This window comes from Passer montanus, unplaced genomic scaffold, assembly GCF_014805655.1.
Source record: "Passer montanus isolate IOZ18808 unplaced genomic scaffold, ASM1480565v1 scaffold111, whole genome shotgun sequence".
NCBI classification, from domain to species: Eukaryota; Metazoa; Chordata; class Aves; order Passeriformes; family Passeridae; genus Passer; species Passer montanus.
In genome coordinates, this window is record NW_024357725.1 from 1,734,459 (window position 1) to 1,754,879 (window position 20,421).

The following is a 20,421-nucleotide window of genomic DNA, read 5'->3' on the forward strand; positions in this document are numbered from 1 at the left end:
ACATAATACTGCTGAGAGAAAAAGTTCTGTTGATTCTGTTCTTTCGAACCAAGGGGTTTTATATCCATTTCCACAGTGGTTCCAGTTGTAGCCTGGCAGCTGGCCTTGAATCCCTGGGACTGACAGACATCCGCACTTTGGTTCGTTTGATGTGCCTGGCGGCAGCGGGAAGGGCAGGCCTGTCCACCAGCCCAGCCACGGTGTCCAGCTCCACGGAGAGATCCAGGGGCATCCACAGCAAAACCAGCAAGCCCATCTCTTGCCTCGCCTACCTGAGCACTGCAGTTGGCTGCTTGGCATCAAACACTCCCAGTGCTGCAAAGCTGCTGGTGCAGTTATGTACACAGGTAGGACTTCAGTACTTATTTGAGACTACTATGATTACTTGTGCTTTTACCGTCTCAGCTGGGGTGAGAATGCTCTCACTTTGAGGATCTCCTTAGAGTCCTTTTTTATGGCTTTGTACCAGAAGTATGTTTGATTGTTGGTAAAAATGAAGTAACTGTATGTGTTTTTGCTGAGTATTCTTTTCAGATGGGGAAAATGGATGTGCTTTTTCTGTTCATAGGGTTTTCTGTTAAGGTTTTGGTTTTCTAATTGAGTCAATTCTATGCAGAGAACAGAAAAATAAGAGGAAAAACTGTAAAACCCAGCGCAATTTATGCAACTGAAAATGTTTCTAAATTTGATAGTTCTGTTTGTTCTGATTATTTATCATCAATTATTTATTTTCAGAATTTGATTTCTGCAGCAACTGGTGTGAACTTGACAACAGTTGATGATCCAATTCAGAGAAAATTTCTACCAAGTTTTTTAAGAGGAATTGCAGAAGAAAGCAAACTTGTCACATCTCCAAATTTTGTGGTTACTCAAGCACTAGTAGCATTGTTGGCCGACAAAGGGGCCAAACTGCGGCCAAACTATGATAAAGCTGAAATTGAAAAGAAAGGTATGATACAGCTTTGTTTTTAAATATTAACCATTAGATCTTCAGTTCTTCATTTGTGTGTAAGGGAGAGACTTGCTAGAATAATATATAAATAGATACAATTTTAAAAATGGACAAAACTTGCTTTGCTAAAAGGAATGTTATGGTTTATGATACACATTTTATTTAGAAATAGGCCTTACTCTGTAATTGCATCTTTCACCAGTTCAAAATACAGTCTGAACTTGTGTGTATTCAAAGCCATAGAGCTGAGACATTGAGCCTGGTTGTGCCTCCTGATGAAGTTAAGGAAAGTAACAGTTGATTACCACTACCCAAATGCTATCCTGTGTCTGAGGCAGAAATTTGTGCTGCCTGTCCTCTGAGAGGTCAGGGAGCCACAAAGCAACAGCTGTGCCCCCCCAGCCCCCCCAGGGTGGTGCTGGGATAGAGAGGGAAGGACAGGGCAGTGACAGTGGCAGGTCTCTGTCAGATGAGGCTTTTTCTGTTTAGAAAGCACTCGCTCATTGACCAGCCATTTTCATATCATGGGAATAAGGCTATTTGGAATTCTGTTCTTCTTCTTTTTACTGTAGTTCATGTGATTGCAACATTGTTAAGATGCTTGTTAATCTCTTTCTGGAAATGCTGGTTGTTGCTGTGTTCACTCATGTAGGCATCATCTCACTGTTTTGTCTAAGCAGGTTTAATTGCCCATTTGTATGCCCATCCTTGCTATGATCCCTCTGCTGTAGGCCCTCTTGAGCTGGCGAATGCGCTGGCTGCGTGCTGCCTGTCGTCACGCCTGTCGTCGCAGCACCGGCAGTGGGCGGCGCAGCAGCTGGTGCGCACGCTGGCCGCGCACGACCGCGACAACCAGAGCGCGCCACAGACCCTCGCTGACATGGGCGGAGACCTGCGCAAGTGCTCCTTTATCAAGCTCGAGGCTCACCAGAACAGGGTAAGCATGGCTTCCTCACTGCATCTGCTGCTCTGCTCTCTTTGGCAGAGCACAGAAGAAGGAAGATAGTATCGTTTTACAGTTAGCTGATTGAAATGATTTCCCACAGGAAGTAATTTTTTGGAGATAAAGTTGTTGCTTGATGTGAGTTGTTGCGCCTCTGATGCACAGAAACGTTCAGCTTCTTTGAGGCTTCAATTAAGAGGGTCATGAAAACGTTGTCATGATATATAAAGTCAGCAGAATCACTGAATATTTCCTTAGATCTTCATTTGAATTCATTTTTCTGTCATAATAGATAACATGTTTGTGCAGTACTCTGTGCAATAGCAGTCAATCGAGCATGGGGCTGTATGAAGTGTGGTGTCCCTATCAAGCCTGCTTAATTGCAGTAAACAATACTGTGAAAGTAGAAAAATAAGTCTAGTTTGGTTGTTACGGGGTGTTTCAATCACTGTCTCACTGGTTAATGTTTGCTTAATATTAGTGAGCAAATGTACCCAAGTTGTAAATTCCAGTTTTGCCATGGTTATTTTGGTATTTGTAGGTCATGACATGTGTTTGGTGCAATAAAAAGGGACTTTTGGCAACAAGTGGGAATGATGGCACCATCAGAGTGTGGAATGTGACAAAGAAGCAATATTCACTGCAACAGACCTGTGTGCTGAACAAGCTGTAAGTTGATCCTTTACAACAGCCAGATATTTAATTTAAGCTGTAATTGTGTAAAATACTGCAGGATTGGCTGTTATCATTATACCCTGCTCTTAAAATATCTCATTTGTTTGCTGTTGCTGTGTTTATGGCATGCAAAATAAATAGGTTAAAACTGAAAACAGAGCTTAAATGTCAATCTGGTAAGAGTCGCTATAAAGAGATCATGTCAATGCTGTTTTAAAACATCCTTAATTAATTGATAGAAGGAGACACAGGTAAAATAAAAATGGTATGGGACTGTCATGTAGCAGAAAAGTGAGTATCCCTTCACTGGGTTCCAATGGACAGCTCCAGCATATGACATGATTATTGCAAGTCATTGATTCCAGTGTGAAAAAAAAATTCTGACTTCTGAGATACAGGAGCTAGGTGTAATTCTACATGAGTGTCTTGGGAGTACTTCTTTTGTCATTTGGGTGTGTCCAGAAAAGAAGAAAGCAAAAGGAAATATTAAAATCTAATTTTTCAGTGAAGCATAGTTGAACTTGGAAGAATGAAGAAGCAATAGTGAACTACTAGGTTGTTCTGTTACAAGTTTGTAGTGGTTGGCTTAGTTCTTGTTTGCTTGCTGGTGTTAGATGTGGCCTTAAAAGAAACAACCAGAACGATATTACAGTATTATATCCTTCATTGTTCTGGTACTAAAAGCAGTAAAAAATGTGGTTGTTGTGTATGATCTAAAGGGCAATTGAAGATATCTGCGGCCCTGTTACAGTTAGGCAAAGCAGACTTTAAAATGAAATTTTAGAATAGTGTAACAAGATTGTAACAGGAGGAAGAGTTTAAAGTAGAATTGATAGTAAGATGTGTCTCTTTTATTTCTTGTCCATGCTGTTGTTTCATTTCATGACTTCCCAGAAAATTTTGCCATCACTGGAGATGTTAAATTTGAGATTAAATAGGTAAAGGTAAAGAGTTTCCATTTGAAATCTAATTTGAAATTTCTGGATAATAAGTAGTATCTAGTTCTCTAATTTGAAGTGGTTTTAGAGGGAATGTAGTACTGTGAGCAGAAAAACATTTTATGTAAATCTGCTGCGATGGCAGGACTCAAGGTTCTAGTGCCGATATTTTATTAATTCTAGTTTTTCCTGTTTGCTTAAAGGAAATGCCCCCTTAATTTCATTCTTTTATTCTATTACAGAGAGGGTGACTCTGAAGAAGGTCTGGGGTCACCCAGTGACCTTAGTTTATCTCTTGTCTGTTGGAGCATCAGTGGCAAGTACTTGGCTGGAGCTACAGAAAAGATGGTGAACATCTGGCAAGTCAATGGTATGTCCCGAGCTGCCTGTGGGTGCTTCCTGCTCCAGCATATAGAAATATGGGAGGCTGCCAAGTCACTGCACCTTTGTTTACCCCAGTGTTTAACTGTCCAGTTTAAATGCCTACCATCTCCCACAGTGTATAGTGAACATGTTTAATTTGAGAAAGGCACTAACCCCAAGTGGATATGTGTTACACATCTTTGAGAGGAAGTAATTTGTAAACTTCATTCTGTTGCGTTGCACTTAAAAAAGTCACCAGTTACTGTGCCTGTGGTAATAGATAGTTCCCAAGAAAAGTGTACATTTACTGGGTACTGAGGAATTCAGCTGCCTTCCGTAACAAAACTACCTAAATTGAATGATAATTGAGATTTGTTGCCTAGATTTTGTGTCCACATAGATTAGTGAACCATTGCTTTGTATTCTTGTAACTTAGGTGAATTTTTAGTATGTCCTAACTCTCAATATTTTTTTTCCTGTGGAAAAAAAACCAACTTTCCCATGGAAAGTATTATTGTTGTATTTTCTTTATGAAGATGAAATAGTTTAACAGACTTTTTGATCTCCTAGGAGGAAAAGGCTTATTAGATCTTCAGTCTCACTGGGTATCTGCTCTAGCCTGGCCAGAAGAAGGGCCAGCTGCAGCATGGACAGGAGATGCTCCAGAATTATTGTTAATTGGGCGCATGGATGGGTCTCTGGCTCTTATTGAAGTTGTGGATATTTCAGCCATGCACCGGCTGGAACTGGAACATTGCTATAGAAAGGATGGTAAGAGACTGCATCAGTATTTGAAATTAAAATTGTGAACAAACACCCACTTTTCATTAAGGAAGTATATAATAATTTTTGGTTATTGTTCATGGGATATGATTTATGGTTCATGAGAGGAGAAAAGTCTGTGGGATCTTCATCTGCACCCTGATTCCCCCACAGCAGAGGCAGTGTGTAGTAATCTGGTAAAATCCTGCCATTCCTTGCCATTGTGGACAAACAGTAGAGGTCCCCTGCAGTGTCTGCTCTGTCTGCAGATGGCCTGCAGAGTGTCATTTGAGTTTCTCAATGATTGCCATTTTTTCTTTATAGTTTCAGTCCCAAAGGACATCAAGTAGCAGATTTTTGGTAGTATTGTGTGGTTTTGCATCTGGCTTCTTCATTAAGCCTACAGATATTTTTTGGCAGAATCAAGTGAAACAAAATCTACTTGCTAGGGGAGGCAAGTTGTTTCCAGAGCATTTTTTAGAAGCCTATCTCAGATACACGTATAAGATTCAGTCTGCCTTTTTCTTTTACCTGGTATAGTTCTTTTCACTATACCAGGAATATAAATTCAATTATTTTCATAAGAAGAATGGGAAAACTAGTGCAGAATAATCTCAACAGCTGTCATTAGTGACACTCAGTTTTATCTTTATCATATGACTTCAGGAAAATTTCAGACCAGAATATGTTAAGTGACCTTGGTGATGGTGAACATTGTTATGCACTTCATAGTTTAGACAACTGCACTGCAAAAACATCTTTGGTTAGGAGTGGAGTTCAGTTTAGTTTAATGAATGTTTGTGTTGTCTCTTCATGCAGTGTCTGTCACATGCCTGGCCTGGTTCAGTGAAGACAGACCATTTGCTGTTGGCTATTCAGATGGAAAATTGCTCCTAGGAACAAAGGAACCAACTGAGAAAGGAGGAGTCATTCTCATTGATGCGCATAAGGTAGAGCTGGCCTTTCTTAAACGAATGTAGACTTCTTATAGTTAAAAATGTTATTTGTAGGTAAAATCTGTTTAAGCTGTTCTGTCTATTTGAAAGCTATTTATAAAGACAAGTGCGAATCAAAAATTCACACCTATTTCTGATACACATATTAACATAATGTTAAACTCTAAAGGAACAGTCCACCAAATGTAAAAAAAGGAAAGGAAAAATAAACTTGATACCTTCTTTGCTATCAGACACTGTGAAGTATATGTACATACAGTGATGGAAGTGAATTAAGCACACAGCTGTGCATTGACTGGATTTAAAAGACTAATTGTTCTACTTGGTAAGAGTACTCATAATAAATTTGAATTTTGATTATGTCACAGGTTTTTGTTTAGCTTCCTAGGCAAAGCAAAAGGTGTTTTTCTAAATATGCCGTTAGTTTTTCTAAATATGCAGTTGCAAAGTTTTAGAACCTTTGCTTGGCCAGAATGTAATAACGAGTCATTAATAGTCCATTAATTATTTGCTAGGCTAAGAGCAGAATTCCTCAAATGTAAATGTAGTAAGAGCATCTTGATTGCTTCCAAGAGCTGCTCTGGTTGTGTGAAGCAGGGCAGTCCCACACTGTGGCAATAAATCTGTACTTCCCTTCTTGCTATGGGCTACCTCTGACTCAAAGCTGTTTCTGAGGAAAAATAACCAAGAAGGGTTTGCAGTAAAAAGAAAACATCTTTTTCTATATTTCCTATTTAGTTTCTTTCAGCAAACTTTGAAGTCTTTTTAATTTGGTAGTTCTGAAATGTAGCATTATGACTTTATATATGCAACTCACTATCTGTGATTTATATGAGAAGAAAATATTTTCATTATTAGTAATTAAAAGTTACATTAGCTCTGAGAGTTAAATTTCCTCATTGCTGTGTTACTTCATACCACCTTTTCATATTTTTAAATCCAACAGGATACGGTTGTTAGTATGAAGTGGGATCCAACTGGTAAGATTCTACTGACCTGTGCAAAAGAGGAAACAGTGAAGCTCTGGGGGTGTCTGGGAGGGTGCTGGAGGCGCCTGCACTCCCTGTCCCACCCAGCCCTGGTGAATGGCATTGCCTGGTGTGCTCTGCCAGGGAAAGGACCCAAGGCCCAGCTTCTGTTAGCTACGTAAGCCATTGCTTAGTTCTTGTTTCTGTAGTTCTTTTGCAGGAGTTTTCTACCAGTCTGTAGTATTGGTAGCAAAGAAAAGGGTTTGTTTTGTTAAAAATAACATTCCTTCAGTAAGTCATTTGTCATGAAATTTGTGAAGTTCCAGAATTTAAATAAAAAGAGTGACCCAGGTTGTGTTACCAGCTGTTTTCTCCATGACCTGTGGGTGCTAGTCCTGCTTGGAATTTTTTTGCTAGTTAATTTATTAATTATTTTGTTAGTTAATATTTTAATTTTGTTTTTCTAATGTCACTCAACATGCTTTAGGGGATGCCACAATGGTTTGGTGTGCGTCTGGACTGTTCCCCAGGACATTATAATCACCTTGCAGTCCAGCTCAGCTTGCTCAGAAGGATGGTGGGAGCAAGAAACAAGTGCCAAGGTAAAAGGACGAAACTTGCTGTGTAAGAAATTCTCTTTGCTCATTGTGAAGTTGAAAGAGGGGAAGAATATGAGTGAGTTACTTTAATCTCAAAGTTTCCCGAGAAAAGAAATTTGCTAAAAAAAGTTTACATTGCAATTGTGTATGTGTAGGCAATTTCAGAACAGGAAGTTGAAAAATTTATTTAAGATTAAGGCTGAAGATTACATTTTGGTCTGTTTTCTTTCCTTTAAATGTTGATCAGTTTATCCTAAAATTTAGTGAGAGTTCAAAGTTTTTTGTAGATAAAGAGTGAAGATTATTTTCACCTACATAAATTGTAATGTGGTCTTTGATGTTGATGGCATTTTGTAAAGGGAAGAAAGCTGATAATGTGATCAAGTTATCTATGAAATATTGGCATGGGCCTGGGTGTTTTTAAATTGTTTAGTGGGACTTTGCTGTGTGTGTGGATGATTGGTATTTATTGCAGAACACACACATGTCACGCTACTCCATTTCCTGGAAGTAGTGCAGTGTTCCATAAATGTGTGATTGCTTGCAGGATGGATTCAGGAAGGCAGTGGAAGTGAAGTGTGTGTTCCAGCTGAGAGGACACATCACTCCTGTCCGCACTGTTGCTTTCAGTCCTGATGGGCTGGCATTGGTGTCTGGGGGCCTTGGTGGCCTCATGAATATCTGGTCTTTACGGGTAAGATCATCTTTGGTGTGGCTTGATTCTCATTCTTAGTAAGAGTATCTGAACTGGTCAAGGTATCAGACCAACTTCCACCTCACATGTTAGATACAGTAGAGAAAGCGTGGTGTGAAATGCTGTTATAACATAATAAATAATAAAATATAAATTGAAATTGTACTTAGCATTGAAGTACTTTATATTTATGGTTGGGTATTGATTGATTCTGTAGGGTTGGTCATGTTAGTTAGGCTTTGCAGAACCAGCTGCTTTTGTTATAGTTAAGAACAATATTCTCTTATGTTGAGCACTAATTTAAAGAGCTAGGTAATATGGATTATTAAACACCTTTAAATCCTTAGTTATATTATCTCCTTAATATGATAAAAATGAGAGTTTCTTCTTTTAGGTTAAGCAGTTCTATTTTTAAGTAGTTTTCAAAAACTTGTGAGAGTATCACCCCTTAGGAATACGTATGCACTTAAACAGAACTGTAGCTCTGTTTACACCTGACTCCAACCCCTTCTCTCCCTAGGACGGGTCAGTATTGCAGAGTGTTGTGATAGGGTCTGGAGCTATCCAGACTGCAGTGTGGATCCCTGAGGTTGGAGTTGCTGCCTGCTCTAACAGATCAAAGGTGAGACAGAAATGTTTGAACCTGTGTGTTTTCTGGCCCCTATGTAAACCTATATGGTTGGTGATAAATCAATGGAACTGAATTATCCTGCTATATGAATTTTTAATTTCTAATGTGACTAATGTGACTGCTGTTGAACAGGACGTGTTGGTGGTGAACTGCACCTCAGAGTGGATCTCTTCCAATCACGTGCTGGCGACGTGCAGGACTGCGCTGAAGCAGCAGGGAGTTCTGGGCTTGAACATGGCTCCATGCATGCGCGCGTTCCTGGAGCGCCTGCCCGTGATGCTGCAGGAGCAGTACGCCTATGAGAAGGTATGGGAAATGTGAATGTTTATTAGCATTCATGGCTGACACGAGTTCACCGTTTCAGTCTTTCACCAGAGAACCCAGAAGACTGTCCTACATTCCACTTGAAATATTTTTCACTATTCTCAAGGCTAGTAGTCTCCTAATTTGAAAGTATTTAAAATATTAGAAAAACTTTGGTTAAGCATGGAGGAAGATACTGTTCTACAGGACTAGCTTGTATTTTGAAGTGTTTGGTGCATGTTTCTAACTGGGTGTTCTCTTTTCCTCCCTGCTGACCTGCAGCCCCATGTGGTGTGTGGGGACCAGCTGGTTCACAGCCCCTACATGCAGTGCTTGGCATCCCTGGCTGTGGGGCTGCACCTGGACCAGCTGCTCTGCAACCCTCCCGTGCCCCCTCACCACCAGAGCTGCCTACCTGACCCCTCTGCCTGGAACCCCACGGAATGGGCCTGGCTCGAGTGCTTCTCCACTACCATAAAAGCTGCTGAAGCCCTGGCCAAGGGAGCTCAATTCCCAGAGTCCTTCACTGTCCCAGACCTGGAGCCTGTTCCAGAGGATGAGCTTACTCTCCTGATGGTAAAAGTGGATATATTATCTTAACAGCCAAGTGTGCTGTTACTGAGCACACAGTATGATGCAGTGAAATCTCTGAACTGTAAACATTTATATTTAGTAACATAAACAACAGCAATAAGTTTATTTTTTAATTAACTGGTTAGAATATGCTGTTAAGATTGCTCTGTGTGTGTGTGTAATGTGCAAGTCAGTTGGACATCAAAATACAAAACAACCCAAACTAGGACAGTAATTTTCATGTGTGATAGGAAGAAATGTAGAGCTTTGTAGTGCTATTTTAAGAGTAACATCTTGTTACGTTCCCACACCAAATTATTTTGCTGGTGTCAATTTTCTTCATGATTTGTTATGCAAACCAGAACAGAAATTTTTAATTATGAATTTTTTATAAGCAAGCTTATAACATTTCAAGCCAGTGTTTACAATTGAAACTTCAAAAAGCCCTCTGCATCAGTAGAAAAAGATTACTTCATCATGAATTTAGTTTTTCTTTCATTGATTAGGATCGCAAGCTGTGGATAACAGTGTCATTGCTAGTCTGCGTGCATTTTTGTTTAGAATCATTTAAATATTGTTCTTAAGAAAATATGTATTGTATAACAGAAAAAGAATGTGCATCTCTTGTGCTGAACGTGGTCAATGTGGCTTTTGCTGTGTAGGATAACAGTAAGTGGATCAATGGCATGGATGAACAGATCATGTCTTGGGCAACATCAAGGCCAGAGGTCAGTAAAATTGATGTTTTTGGGGGGTTTGGGATGTTTTGGAGGGGCTTTTATTCTTTGGAAATGTGGCAGCTGTTGAAAGTGCACTTGTTCTAAAGCCTTCTTTCATGCTCTTCCCTAGGATTGGCACTTGGGAGGCAAATGTGACGTGTACCTGTGGGGAGCAGGACGGCATGGGCAGCTGGCAGAGGCTGGCAGAAATGTCATGATCCCAGTGGCAGCACCTTCATTCTCCCAGGCCCAGCAGGTGATCCCTTAGAACCAGTCATGATTTCATAATTTGCCATCTGTTGGTTGTACAGCTTGTCAAATTCCCTCTCTAAATGTCTTTTCAGTTTGTTGTTTGAATTAACTCTAAGCATCTCAAAATGTGGGTTTCATGTAGAAAGGAAATCTTAAATTATTTAACAAATTCAAACCAAGAAGCCACTGAAATCTGACAACACAATTATTTTATATGAGCATGATTTTAAAATACCTGCACAACTTTTACATAATACATGTGGCAGTTAGGCCTTCTGAAATAACATTGAATTGATGGAATATTGTCTTGATATGGTTGCAAAGAAAACAAAAGGAAATGGTGCACTGTAATGCAAGTATTTTACAACATTGCTGCATTTAGCATATAATTTATTAACATTCCTTCATGTCTTTGTAACCTAGGTGGTTTGTGGTCAGAATTGTACTTTTGTCATCCAAGCCAATGGCACAGTTTTGGCTTGTGGTGAGGGGAGCTATGGGCGACTGGGACAAGGAAATTCTGACGATCTTCATGTCTTAACTGTCATTTCAGCACTGCAAGGTAAAACTGTTGTATTTAAGAGGAATCCAGTGATGGAGCATAAATAAGCATTTTGGTAATTAGTATAATTGTTTATGCTGATGCTCTTCTGCAGATTTACTTGTTAAACTATTGTAGTTTCTAATTTAAAATTTGCACAAATAAGCAAGATCTTCATATTTCCTTAAGAATTAAATAGTATGTTAAAATTCTTTAATTTTTAAGAAGGTTTCAGGGAAAACTGTCTGCTCAAATTAGGAACATTTAATTTCAAAACTAATGGCAGGCAGAAGCGTAAGTTCTCCATAAGAAAACAAAGGTTTTGTTCAGATTAAAAGTAAATTAATTGCTATAAAAAGAAGTTACTGCAGTTTGTTCCTTTCCCCAGACCTAATTGGCTGCCACAAAGCACCCATGGATAAATGTATGTAAGAGTTTGTTATAAGCAATGCTAAGCTTTGTTTTCTCGCTTGTCTTTGCCAGGCTTTGTTGTGACACAGCTGGTGACCTCCTGTGGGTCAGATGGACATTCCATGGCTTTGACAGAAAGTGGGGAAGTCTTCAGCTGGGGAGATGGGGACTATGGCAAGCTGGGCCACGGGAACAGCGACAGGCAGCGCAGGCCCAGGCAGATTGAGGCTCTGCAGGGAGAAGAAGTTGTGCAGGTTTCAGAATAATTGTGTCTCCTTCCAGCTGCAGGCCTGGGAACCCAGTGCTGTAGAACTGCATGAAAATAGGCAACTTTTTAGTTCTCTGGGGCTTTATGAACCAGGGTGGTTGTTTCCAGTTAATGGATGTCAATACCACAGATATATTAATCAACACTTGGTACTGGAGAGGACTGAAAATAGAACATGGAAGAAAGGGGTAATTTAAAGGTGATCAAAATGCTGACATGATTTAGAAATTTCCCTTTATCCTTGTCAGGCAACTTTGACCTACAAAACTGGTCACCAAGACCTCCTCCTAAGTACTAACAATGTACAAAACCATATTTGCTTTTGACTGGAGGTTTCTTTATAAAAAAATTAGATAATCACACAGCAAATTATTCACGCAAATATCCTTCAGTCCCCCTCCATAACATCACCACTAAAGAGAGTTAAGAGTATTAACCATTTCTCCATTGCTGGAGAAATGGTTAATACTAACATGTCTCTATTTTAGCTCTTTAAAAAGGAATATGGTTTATGGTCAAGAAAGGTATTATATACGTACATGTAATAGTCAATATAAATTTCCAAGTATAAAATGTGTGTAAAAATAATGCTTATTTTACTTCCAGATGTCATGTGGCTTCAAGCATTCAGCTGTGGTGACAGCAGATGGCAAACTTTTTACATTTGGAAATGGAGATTATGGTCGATTGGGGCTTGGAAATACTTCCAATAAGAAACTTCCAGAAAGAGTGACAGCACTGGAAGGTTACCAGATTGGCCAGGCATGGTTTATCTAAAATTAGCATTGTATATTAGTTTAAAGCTTGTGTTTTTAACATACTTAAGTGTTCAATTGTGGTTTTTAACCTTGGCTTTTATTTTGATTATGATGGCAGAATTTGAGAATGCATGTTTTTTAAATACTGACTTTCCTGAGTCTTTTGATCGTCTTTGTGCAAAACTGCCTGTGTTTTTAACATTTCAAGATGTAGGCATTTTTAAGCATGAATTAATGAGATTTTTTTTCTATTTTTAAGCAGGGAACAGGTGTGCCATAATACCATCCTTTGGTTCTATGAGCTGAGAGAAAGCAAGTGTTGATAAAACACTGCTGAATTTTTTCTGTCCTAAAGGTCTTTAAGACACTCTAATAAGCAGTGGAAGTTTTAGTGGTTTTACAGGGATAGTTCATTTTTAAAACAGTTTTTCTTCTTAAAGGTAGTTGGTATTTTCGAGTTAGTAAGTCAGCAAAAGCCGTGGTAATAACATTGTATCTCTCACCCAGGTTGCCTGTGGCCTCAATCACACTGTGGCTGTGTCAACAGATGGCTCAATGGTTTGGGCTTTTGGAGATGGAGATTATGGTAAACTTGGTTTGGGAAATTCCACTGCAAAGTCCTCACCACAGGTTAGATTCCCGAGGAAATGATTCTTTGCATAAACTTTCAGTGCTCTTTAAGATGTTGCACAGTGTTGAGAGTGTGATTTCCAGATGTTATTAATTTCATGCTGTTGTTACACAGTCTGGCACAAATAATTCTGATGATGCATTATGCTGAGCCTGGTACTCTCAAGAATTTTGTGTATATCATAGTGACTGTGTCCCAGTAGCAGTACAAATAGTCAATATCTGAGGCTTATCTTAGAGAAGAGGGATTTCTTCTTTTGGAAACTGGGGAGAAGGTTGTTTACACACCCATCTACTTCTTCCCATGCCAGTCCCCCTCACTCCCAGGAAAAATAGGTATTTTGAATAGAATACATAGAATAAGGTGTTCATTCCATTGAAAAAAAAAAATTTCTGTTTCCTGTACTAATTTCCAAGTGTTAATTAAAATAATTCTACAGTGTGTGTGCTGCACAGTGGGAATAAAAAAAAATTTTTTTTTGGAGGCAAGAGTTACACATTGAATTTGTGTTTGCTTTCTGTTTGTAGCATTGTAATACCATAGCTTGTTTTCCTTTCACTTTACCCCATAGAAAGTGGATATTCTTTGTGGAATTGGAATAAAAAAAGTTGCCTGCGGAACTCAGTTCTCAGTTGCGCTGACAAAAGATGGTCATGTGTATACTTTTGGCCAAGGTAAGACAAACTGCACTTTTGACATTTCCATGTTTCGGCTTGTGTAAATTGCAGCTGAAAAGGAGGAATGTTAAGACATGTTTCTAAGACTGACCTAATGCTCCTTTTTAGAAACATATTGCCCTAACGTAAATTTTGAAACTTGAACATACACCTGAAATCCAGATTTGTAGCTTTGTCTTGTTTGATCTCAGAACACCTTTCATTTTACTAATTTATTTTTGAAGACCATTTTCCTAAAACTTCATTGAATTTCACACATCCAAAACCATTGGGTTGCTTCGAAGTTGTCTAATTAAGCGCACATACTTACACATGTTTAACAATCCGGGCAGGAGGATTTCCATGTACACTGAATGAAACATGCAGAAACTGGTGAAGTCAGTTAATTCGTGTTTGTTATAAACCCATGCATTTAGATCTAGAGGCCTTGGTTTAGTTGAATTTGGTCTTGTTTCTGACTGACCATGGATAAACAGCTTTAGCAGTGTAAACGAGCATTGTAGGCAGCCCTAGTTTGCAGGGAACACCGATGCCCTTTGTCCCTGAAGGGTTCCCCCATGTGTCCCAGCCCTAGGACTGTACAGATGTGCTGTCTGTCCCTCCCCTGCTTGTGCTTGTAATGAAATTCCCCAGCATGCTGCTTGTTCCTGGAGCCTGGTGCTTGCCCTTGCAGATCGCCTGATCGGGCTGCCCGAGGGCCGCGCCCGCAACCACAACCGGCCGCAGCAGGTGCCGCTGCTGGCCGGGGTCTTCATCGAGGACATCGCTGTTGGCGCCGAGCACACGCTGGCGCTGTCCTCCACGGGGGACGTCTACGCCTGGGGAAGCAACTCTGAAGGCCAGGTACATGCTGTTCTCTGCTCCTGACCTCCGGGAGCCTCTTGTTGCCCTTTACAGCTGTGCTGGATGTGGCTTCCCTTTGATGGAAAAGAAGGCTTTGATTTTCCTTTCCTCCTTCACCCCTCAGCATGATTGTGTTTTAGGCGATTTCCATTATTTTCTTGTTTAATCTCTGTGGTCTTCCATGGTACCAGTTTGGGAAAGCACGCCAAACATGCTACCCAAATTACTCTGGTTCAAGCTTTTTAAAAGAATTGCAGATTTTCTCCAAATTCTTAAGCTGTCATCTTTTCAACATAATAAAAATTGTGGTTGATGTCAATCAGATTTTTGAACTCTTTAGATACTTTTCATAATGAAAATATAAATGAACCTCTTTAAATGAATGGTTTTTTTGAGGTCAGAAAAAATGTAGTAAATGAGAAATTCTCCTCCTTTACCACATACATTACTCAATTTTTTCTACTGCAGGCTACAAATTTAAGAAAGTGTCTCTTGATGTATTAGCTACTGATGTTTCAAGAAGTTTGGGCAGACTTCATCCTGTGTTGTTCTAGGATTGAGTTTTTGAGAAGGCTTGTTGAGCAAAGTGTTTGGAATAATTTTTGAGGAACTTATTTGAGGTGTTTATTTTAAATTACTTTTATTAGTGTTTTTTTAATATGGTACTTTGTATTTTTGGAAGAGAAAAAATAGTGTCAAAACGTAGAGAAGTTCATTCTGAAAGCTGTTTATATGATTTTCCTTGTGGTTCAAAATACTGGTTTTATATAAACTGGGGAAAAAATACACTTTTGTGATATGAAATTTTTAACTCGCAGAGTATGAAATTAGGATATGATATGAAACTCAGCGAAGAGTCACAACAGCTTCAGTAAATGTTGTCTTTACACAAACTGTGTTTTTGTAAACCAGGATTTACATTCTAGAACAAAAATGCTGTGTAAATAGCACAGAGGAGATGTAGGAGCTTTGCTGTCTATGTATGAGAGACTGCAATACAGGACTTGGCAGCATGGATCAGATCCTCAGTCTGGGAAAGATTTTTTGAGAAGTCTCCTGCTGTTTTCAGGTCTCTGGCACTTGGGTCTGTTACTCTTGCTGGGTGCAGGTGCAGTATTTTGTCAAAGATAAAAGATGAAAATATATATATGGCAGATACGTTTTATCACACTATGTATATTGCTGTAAACAAATATGACTTTTTTATCATCGTCTCTGAATTCTTGCTTGGAGAGTTGTAGGAATACTATCAGTTGTTGATTGTTACCTTTTGGCAGCTGGGACTGGGCCACACCAACCATGTGCGGGAGCCCACGCTGGTGACGGTGCTGCAGGGGAAGAACGTGCGGCAGATCTCGGCCGGCCGCTGCCACAGTGCGGCCTGGACAGCTCCGCCCGTCCCCCCTCGGGCTCCGGGTGAGCAACTGAACTTTTCTCTGGCCTTTTCTTCAGTCCTGCTGTCTCCTGGGCTGTGAGTGTGACAAGAATTTCTGAATATTTAGGACAAAATTGGGGGTTTTTTATATCCATACCTTGTTTTGTTTAATATACAAATTATCTTACTCTGGCTTTTGTTGTGGTTTGACAACCCAGTGGGCATCTGAGCACTGTAGAAGCTACTGTGTGGAAAATCAGCTTCATTCAAACCAAAGCAATACAACTCCTCTTTCTCAAACAAGTGCTTGGTTTCTCTTTCTGTGGCAGGTGTTTCAGTGCCTTTGCAGCTTGGTTTACCTGATGCCATCCCACCCCAGTATGGGGCACTGAAAGAAGTGAGCATTCATACAGTGAGAGCAAGGCTGAGGCTGCTCTACCATTTCTCTGACCTCATGTACTCTTCATGGCGACTACTTAACCTCAGTCCCAATAACCAGGTAAAATTCCATTTGAAAAAACTGGCTTGGCTGTATATCTAGACGGACCTTAGTAATAGGTGCTGTAATTTTTTTGTAAAAAAAATTAAGAATAAATAATTCCATAATAAAGCAAACTTCCTGAAGGGATTGCTTTACTTTTTCACTTATGCTATCACTGGCAAGTTAATTCTCTGGTTTACAAAAGCTTACTAGCCCCAAAACTAAAATCAAAAAGTGCTGATCTGTTTCCTGAAACACTCAAGTCCTGTTATTCTGTTAAGAATGGAATTATAGCCTTTATTGATACATTTATTCTCATTTGTGCTTTTCTGCAGAACAGTACATCTCATTACAATGCTGGAACATGGGGGATAGTGCAGGGACAGCTGAGGCCCTTGCTGGCTCCGCGGGTGTACACCCTACCCATGGTGCGCTCCATAGGCAAAACCATGGTGCAGGGCAAGAACTATGGGCCCCAGATCACTGTGAAAAGGATCTCCACCAGGTCAGTGCTGCTCTCACACGCCTTGGGTTTTACCTTGTGTGCATGCTGAGATTCATACATTGCTTTCTGTTCTGGCATTCTGAGCTCTCTCTGGACAGCTTTCTTGATCGAGTGACTCAGAGCCTTTACAAAATTGAGTTACATTTTTGGCTGTGTGTCTTTCCCCCCAAGGGGTCGGAAGTGCAAGCCCATTTTTGTCCAGATAGCAAGGCAAGTGGTAAAGTTGAATGCATCAGACCTTCGCTTACCCTCTCGTGCCTGGAAAGTGAAGCTGGTTGGAGAAGGAGCTGATGATGCAGGTGGAGTGTTTGATGACACCATTACAGAAATGTGTCAGGTACATCTGTGAATATTTTGGAAATGTGTAACAGGATTGTATCACAGTGCAGTCCCAGGAAAAAAAAACTATTGTAGCCTGACATAAAGACGGGTCTTGAAATAAACATGTCTTTACCACTTAAAATCATCCTACCATGTTTACCTTCTCTCAATATTTTATATGACTTTGTAAGTCACCATAGTGAAATATTATGTCTTGTAATGCTAAAATGTCTTAATAGTTCTGTTGTAAGTTCGCTTCTCCTCTTTCTAAGAAGGCTTTTTTGTTCTTGATTTTTAAGGAACTGGAAACTGGAATAGTAGACCTGCTTATTCCTTCCCCAAATGCTACAGCTGAAGTAGGCTACAATAGGGATAGGTGAGTTGTACAGTATTTGCTTTTATTGCAGATGGTAGTGGGTTAAAATCCAAATCTTTCATTGACTTTTTTTATACCAAATTATGAAACTTCATGATTGTCTCTAGTGTATTTTTTTCCTTCAGAGTATGTTGTCACTTCATTGTGGAGCCAGGGCGTGGCTTTAACGTGGGCTTGCTGGATTGCTGATGGCAGAATTCAGAGTAGCATCAAGATGCCAGGCTTTTGTGCTCAGGAATTCTGCCTCCCTCAGGCTCTAATGTTGTTTTTTTTTTTAACAGCTAAAGATAACAATCTTATTTGGATAAGTTTATTTGGACAATTGCTGATAAGTGTGCTGGCAGTTACTGTGCTGTGCTTAGAAGTGTTTTCCCTTTTACTTCTAATAATTTAGCAGAGAAATAATACTCTTTTAACTGCTTCTTTGTCCTTTCAGATTTCTCTTTAACCCTTCAGCATGTTTAGATGAACATCTGATGCAGTTTAAGTTCTTGGGCATTCTCATGGGTGTAGCTATTCGTACAAAAAAGCCATTAGATCTTCATTTGGCTCCGATGGTCTGGAAGCAACTTTGTTGTATCCCACTTATCTTGGAGGATTTGGAGGAGGTAGATCTGCTCTATGTGCAGACCCTCAACAGCATTCTTCACATTGAAGACAGTGGGATTTCTGAAGAAAATTTCCATGAGGTAAGATAAGAAAGTCGACACATTTAGATTTATTGTGAAAGCAGTTACTACACCAGATTGACCTTGACATCAGTATTTCTATAATTTCAATGTTCATTCTTGGGATAACAAGCACTTGTGCATTTAGAGTAGTCTGTGATCTTACTACATGTAGTTCTAGATGACTTGTAGGAAAATGCTATACTTGAATCACTGGAGTGACTTACACTTTTTCTGGTTTGCATAACAGATGATTCCTTTAGATTCTTTTGTTGGCCAAAGTGCTGATGGTAAAATGGTTCCCATAATCCCTGGAGGGAACAGTATCCCACTTACCTTTTCGAACAGGAAAGAGTATGTGGAGAGGGCAATTGAGTACAGACTCCATGAAATGGACCGACAGGTAAGAACCTCATTGTGCCTTGCCCCTGTTGTTAGTGGGAACAGGGGGTAATTTGTGCCTATTTCTATTACAGTTTATTCAGTGATAAGAAAAGCTTGGCTTTCTGCGTATTTTTGGGTCTCTGTATTTTTTCTTCCCCACAATCTGTTTTGGCCTTTTTTTTTTAAATTTAGTCTTATTTTTTTCTGTAGTTGCTCAGTTGGCAAGAGAGCGTTAGAAATCAGAGCTGGTCTTCCATTTGAAGAAGAATTGTCTCTGCCCATTGTCTCTATCTCCTTTTTTGGTCCACTTGAGAAAAAAACCTGCAGTTTTGCATGCTGGGTAGTCTAACTGGACATGTGAACAACACAGGGACTGGCTAAACTAAATATTATTGACAAACATTTGTTTAGCTTGAAACTATTTATCTTTTGTTATAACACAAATCCTGCAAATATTTCACGGTATGTTTTGGGAAGTGCTCATTACCTATTGCATAGTTCTGTGTACTTTGTCATTTGCTTGTGAAAGCAGCATTCTAGTTATAAGCTAAAGATGCCTGTCTGATACTATCTGCCTTAGAAAACAGTTTCCTCATCAGAGGTACCAAATCTCAAGTCTTGCAAAACAAGTACAGCATTCTCACCATACATAACAAAGTCTTTTTTCTATTTACACAGTTGCTTGGTTTAGCCATCATTATTTATGCTGTCAACTTGTAATTTCTTTAAATAGTTCTGTGTTGGATCAGAACACGTTCTTTAATGTGCAATTACAATTAAAAATATCTGTGATATTCTTTAGGATTTTGAGAAACAATACAGCCCTTGCAGGGGCTGCGTATGTGGGAGCTGTATTTGGAAGACATTGGTAATTCTGTCATTGCCATTTCTCAGCTGAGAAGTTACTTTGTGTTTGGATAGTCCAGGAAGTGGCAGAGATCAGACTTCAAACGTCTCTCCTGTTTTTGGCCGTTAGGTGGCTGCTGTCAGGGAAGGAATGTCTTGGATTGTTCCCGTCCCTTTGCTGTCCCTTCTGACTGCCAAGCAGTTGGAGCAGATGGTCTGTGGAATGCCAGAAATATCAGTTGAGGTTCTGAAGAAGGTTGTGCGATACAGAGAAGTTGATGAGCAGCATCAGCTGGTGCAGTGGTTCTGGCACACCCTGGAAGAATTTTCAAATGAGGAGAGAGTCCTTTTCATGAGGTTTGTGTCAGGAAGATCTCGACTGCCAGCCAACACAGCTGATATCTCTCAGCGATTCCAAATAATGAAGGTTGATAGGGTAAGACACTGGCATTATTACTATTATTACTACTATTATTATTACTATTATTATTGTAAGAATATGATTATATATTATATAATTATCATATAGTATATTATTATTATATATCATCAATATATAATTATTATGGTGGGGTTGGTTTTTTTTTTGTTGTTTTTTTCTCCTCTCAAGTATAGTCTGTGCTTTGGCACTAGGAGACAATTTTCATAACTGTAAATTTACAGAAAAAGTATGGGATGGGATATGCTCTAAGTTAATAAACTCAGACATTCTGGTTGTGTAGAAGGACACAGGCTGCATGAATTGCATCTTAATTTAATTGGTGCAACTGGTGATTGGAGATAAAGACAAGAAACAAACCTTTGTCTTCTGTAACTGTTCCAATCTCTTTTCATCTAGTAGTTTTCTTTCTGTTTTTAATTTTGTGTAAGTGGCAGCATATCACTAGTGAGCTCTTAATGTTTTAAAACCACTGCAATGAGTTTACAGTGTATAGTTTTACATACAGGGTGCATTCATTTTGGGTTTTGTGCAGTGAAAGCACATTCTCTGTGAACAACATGAACAAA

The 20,421-nt window shown here is 39.5% G+C and overlaps 1 protein-coding gene across 15 annotated transcripts in view; it reads left to right on the plus strand.

Annotated features, from left to right (window-relative positions):
* HERC1 (HECT and RLD domain containing E3 ubiquitin protein ligase family member 1) overlaps positions 1-20,421 on the plus strand; it is a 101,807-nt gene that overhangs the window by 80,333 nt on the left and 1,053 nt on the right. For 10 of the 15 annotated variants that reach the window (XM_039731387.1, XM_039731373.1, XM_039731435.1 and 7 more), the window contains exons 49-77: positions 77-347; positions 736-949; positions 1,633-1,889; positions 2,437-2,564; positions 3,751-3,878; positions 4,442-4,642; positions 5,453-5,583; positions 6,536-6,735; positions 7,045-7,159; positions 7,704-7,850; positions 8,371-8,472; positions 8,614-8,787; positions 9,067-9,360; positions 10,020-10,085; positions 10,207-10,332; positions 10,752-10,890; positions 11,353-11,534; positions 12,155-12,310; positions 12,814-12,936; positions 13,509-13,611; positions 14,288-14,457; positions 15,735-15,873; positions 16,162-16,331; positions 16,649-16,818; positions 16,990-17,155; positions 17,439-17,515; positions 17,952-18,204; positions 18,434-18,586; positions 19,544-19,849. In XM_039731387.1, the coding sequence (XP_039587321.1) occupies positions 77-347; positions 736-949; positions 1,633-1,889; positions 2,437-2,564; positions 3,751-3,878; positions 4,442-4,642; positions 5,453-5,583; positions 6,536-6,735; positions 7,045-7,159; positions 7,704-7,850; positions 8,371-8,472; positions 8,614-8,787; positions 9,067-9,360; positions 10,020-10,085; positions 10,207-10,332; positions 10,752-10,890; positions 11,353-11,534; positions 12,155-12,310; positions 12,814-12,936; positions 13,509-13,611; positions 14,288-14,457; positions 15,735-15,873; positions 16,162-16,331; positions 16,649-16,818; positions 16,990-17,155; positions 17,439-17,515; positions 17,952-18,204; positions 18,434-18,586; positions 19,544-19,849 (4,861 nt within the window). Of the gene's footprint in view, positions 1-76; positions 348-735; positions 950-1,632; positions 1,890-2,436; positions 2,565-3,750; positions 3,879-4,441; positions 4,643-5,452; positions 5,584-6,535; positions 6,736-7,044; positions 7,160-7,703; positions 7,851-8,370; positions 8,473-8,613; positions 8,788-9,066; positions 9,361-9,963; positions 10,086-10,206; positions 10,333-10,751; positions 10,891-11,352; positions 11,535-12,154; positions 12,311-12,813; positions 12,937-13,508; positions 13,612-14,287; positions 14,458-15,734; positions 15,874-16,161; positions 16,332-16,648; positions 16,819-16,989; positions 17,156-17,438; positions 17,516-17,951; positions 18,205-18,433; positions 18,587-18,777; positions 19,030-19,543; positions 19,850-20,421 lie in introns of those variants that run through there. The other 5 variants (XM_039731458.1, XM_039731467.1, XR_005630120.1 and 2 more) reach the window with 4 other exon arrangements.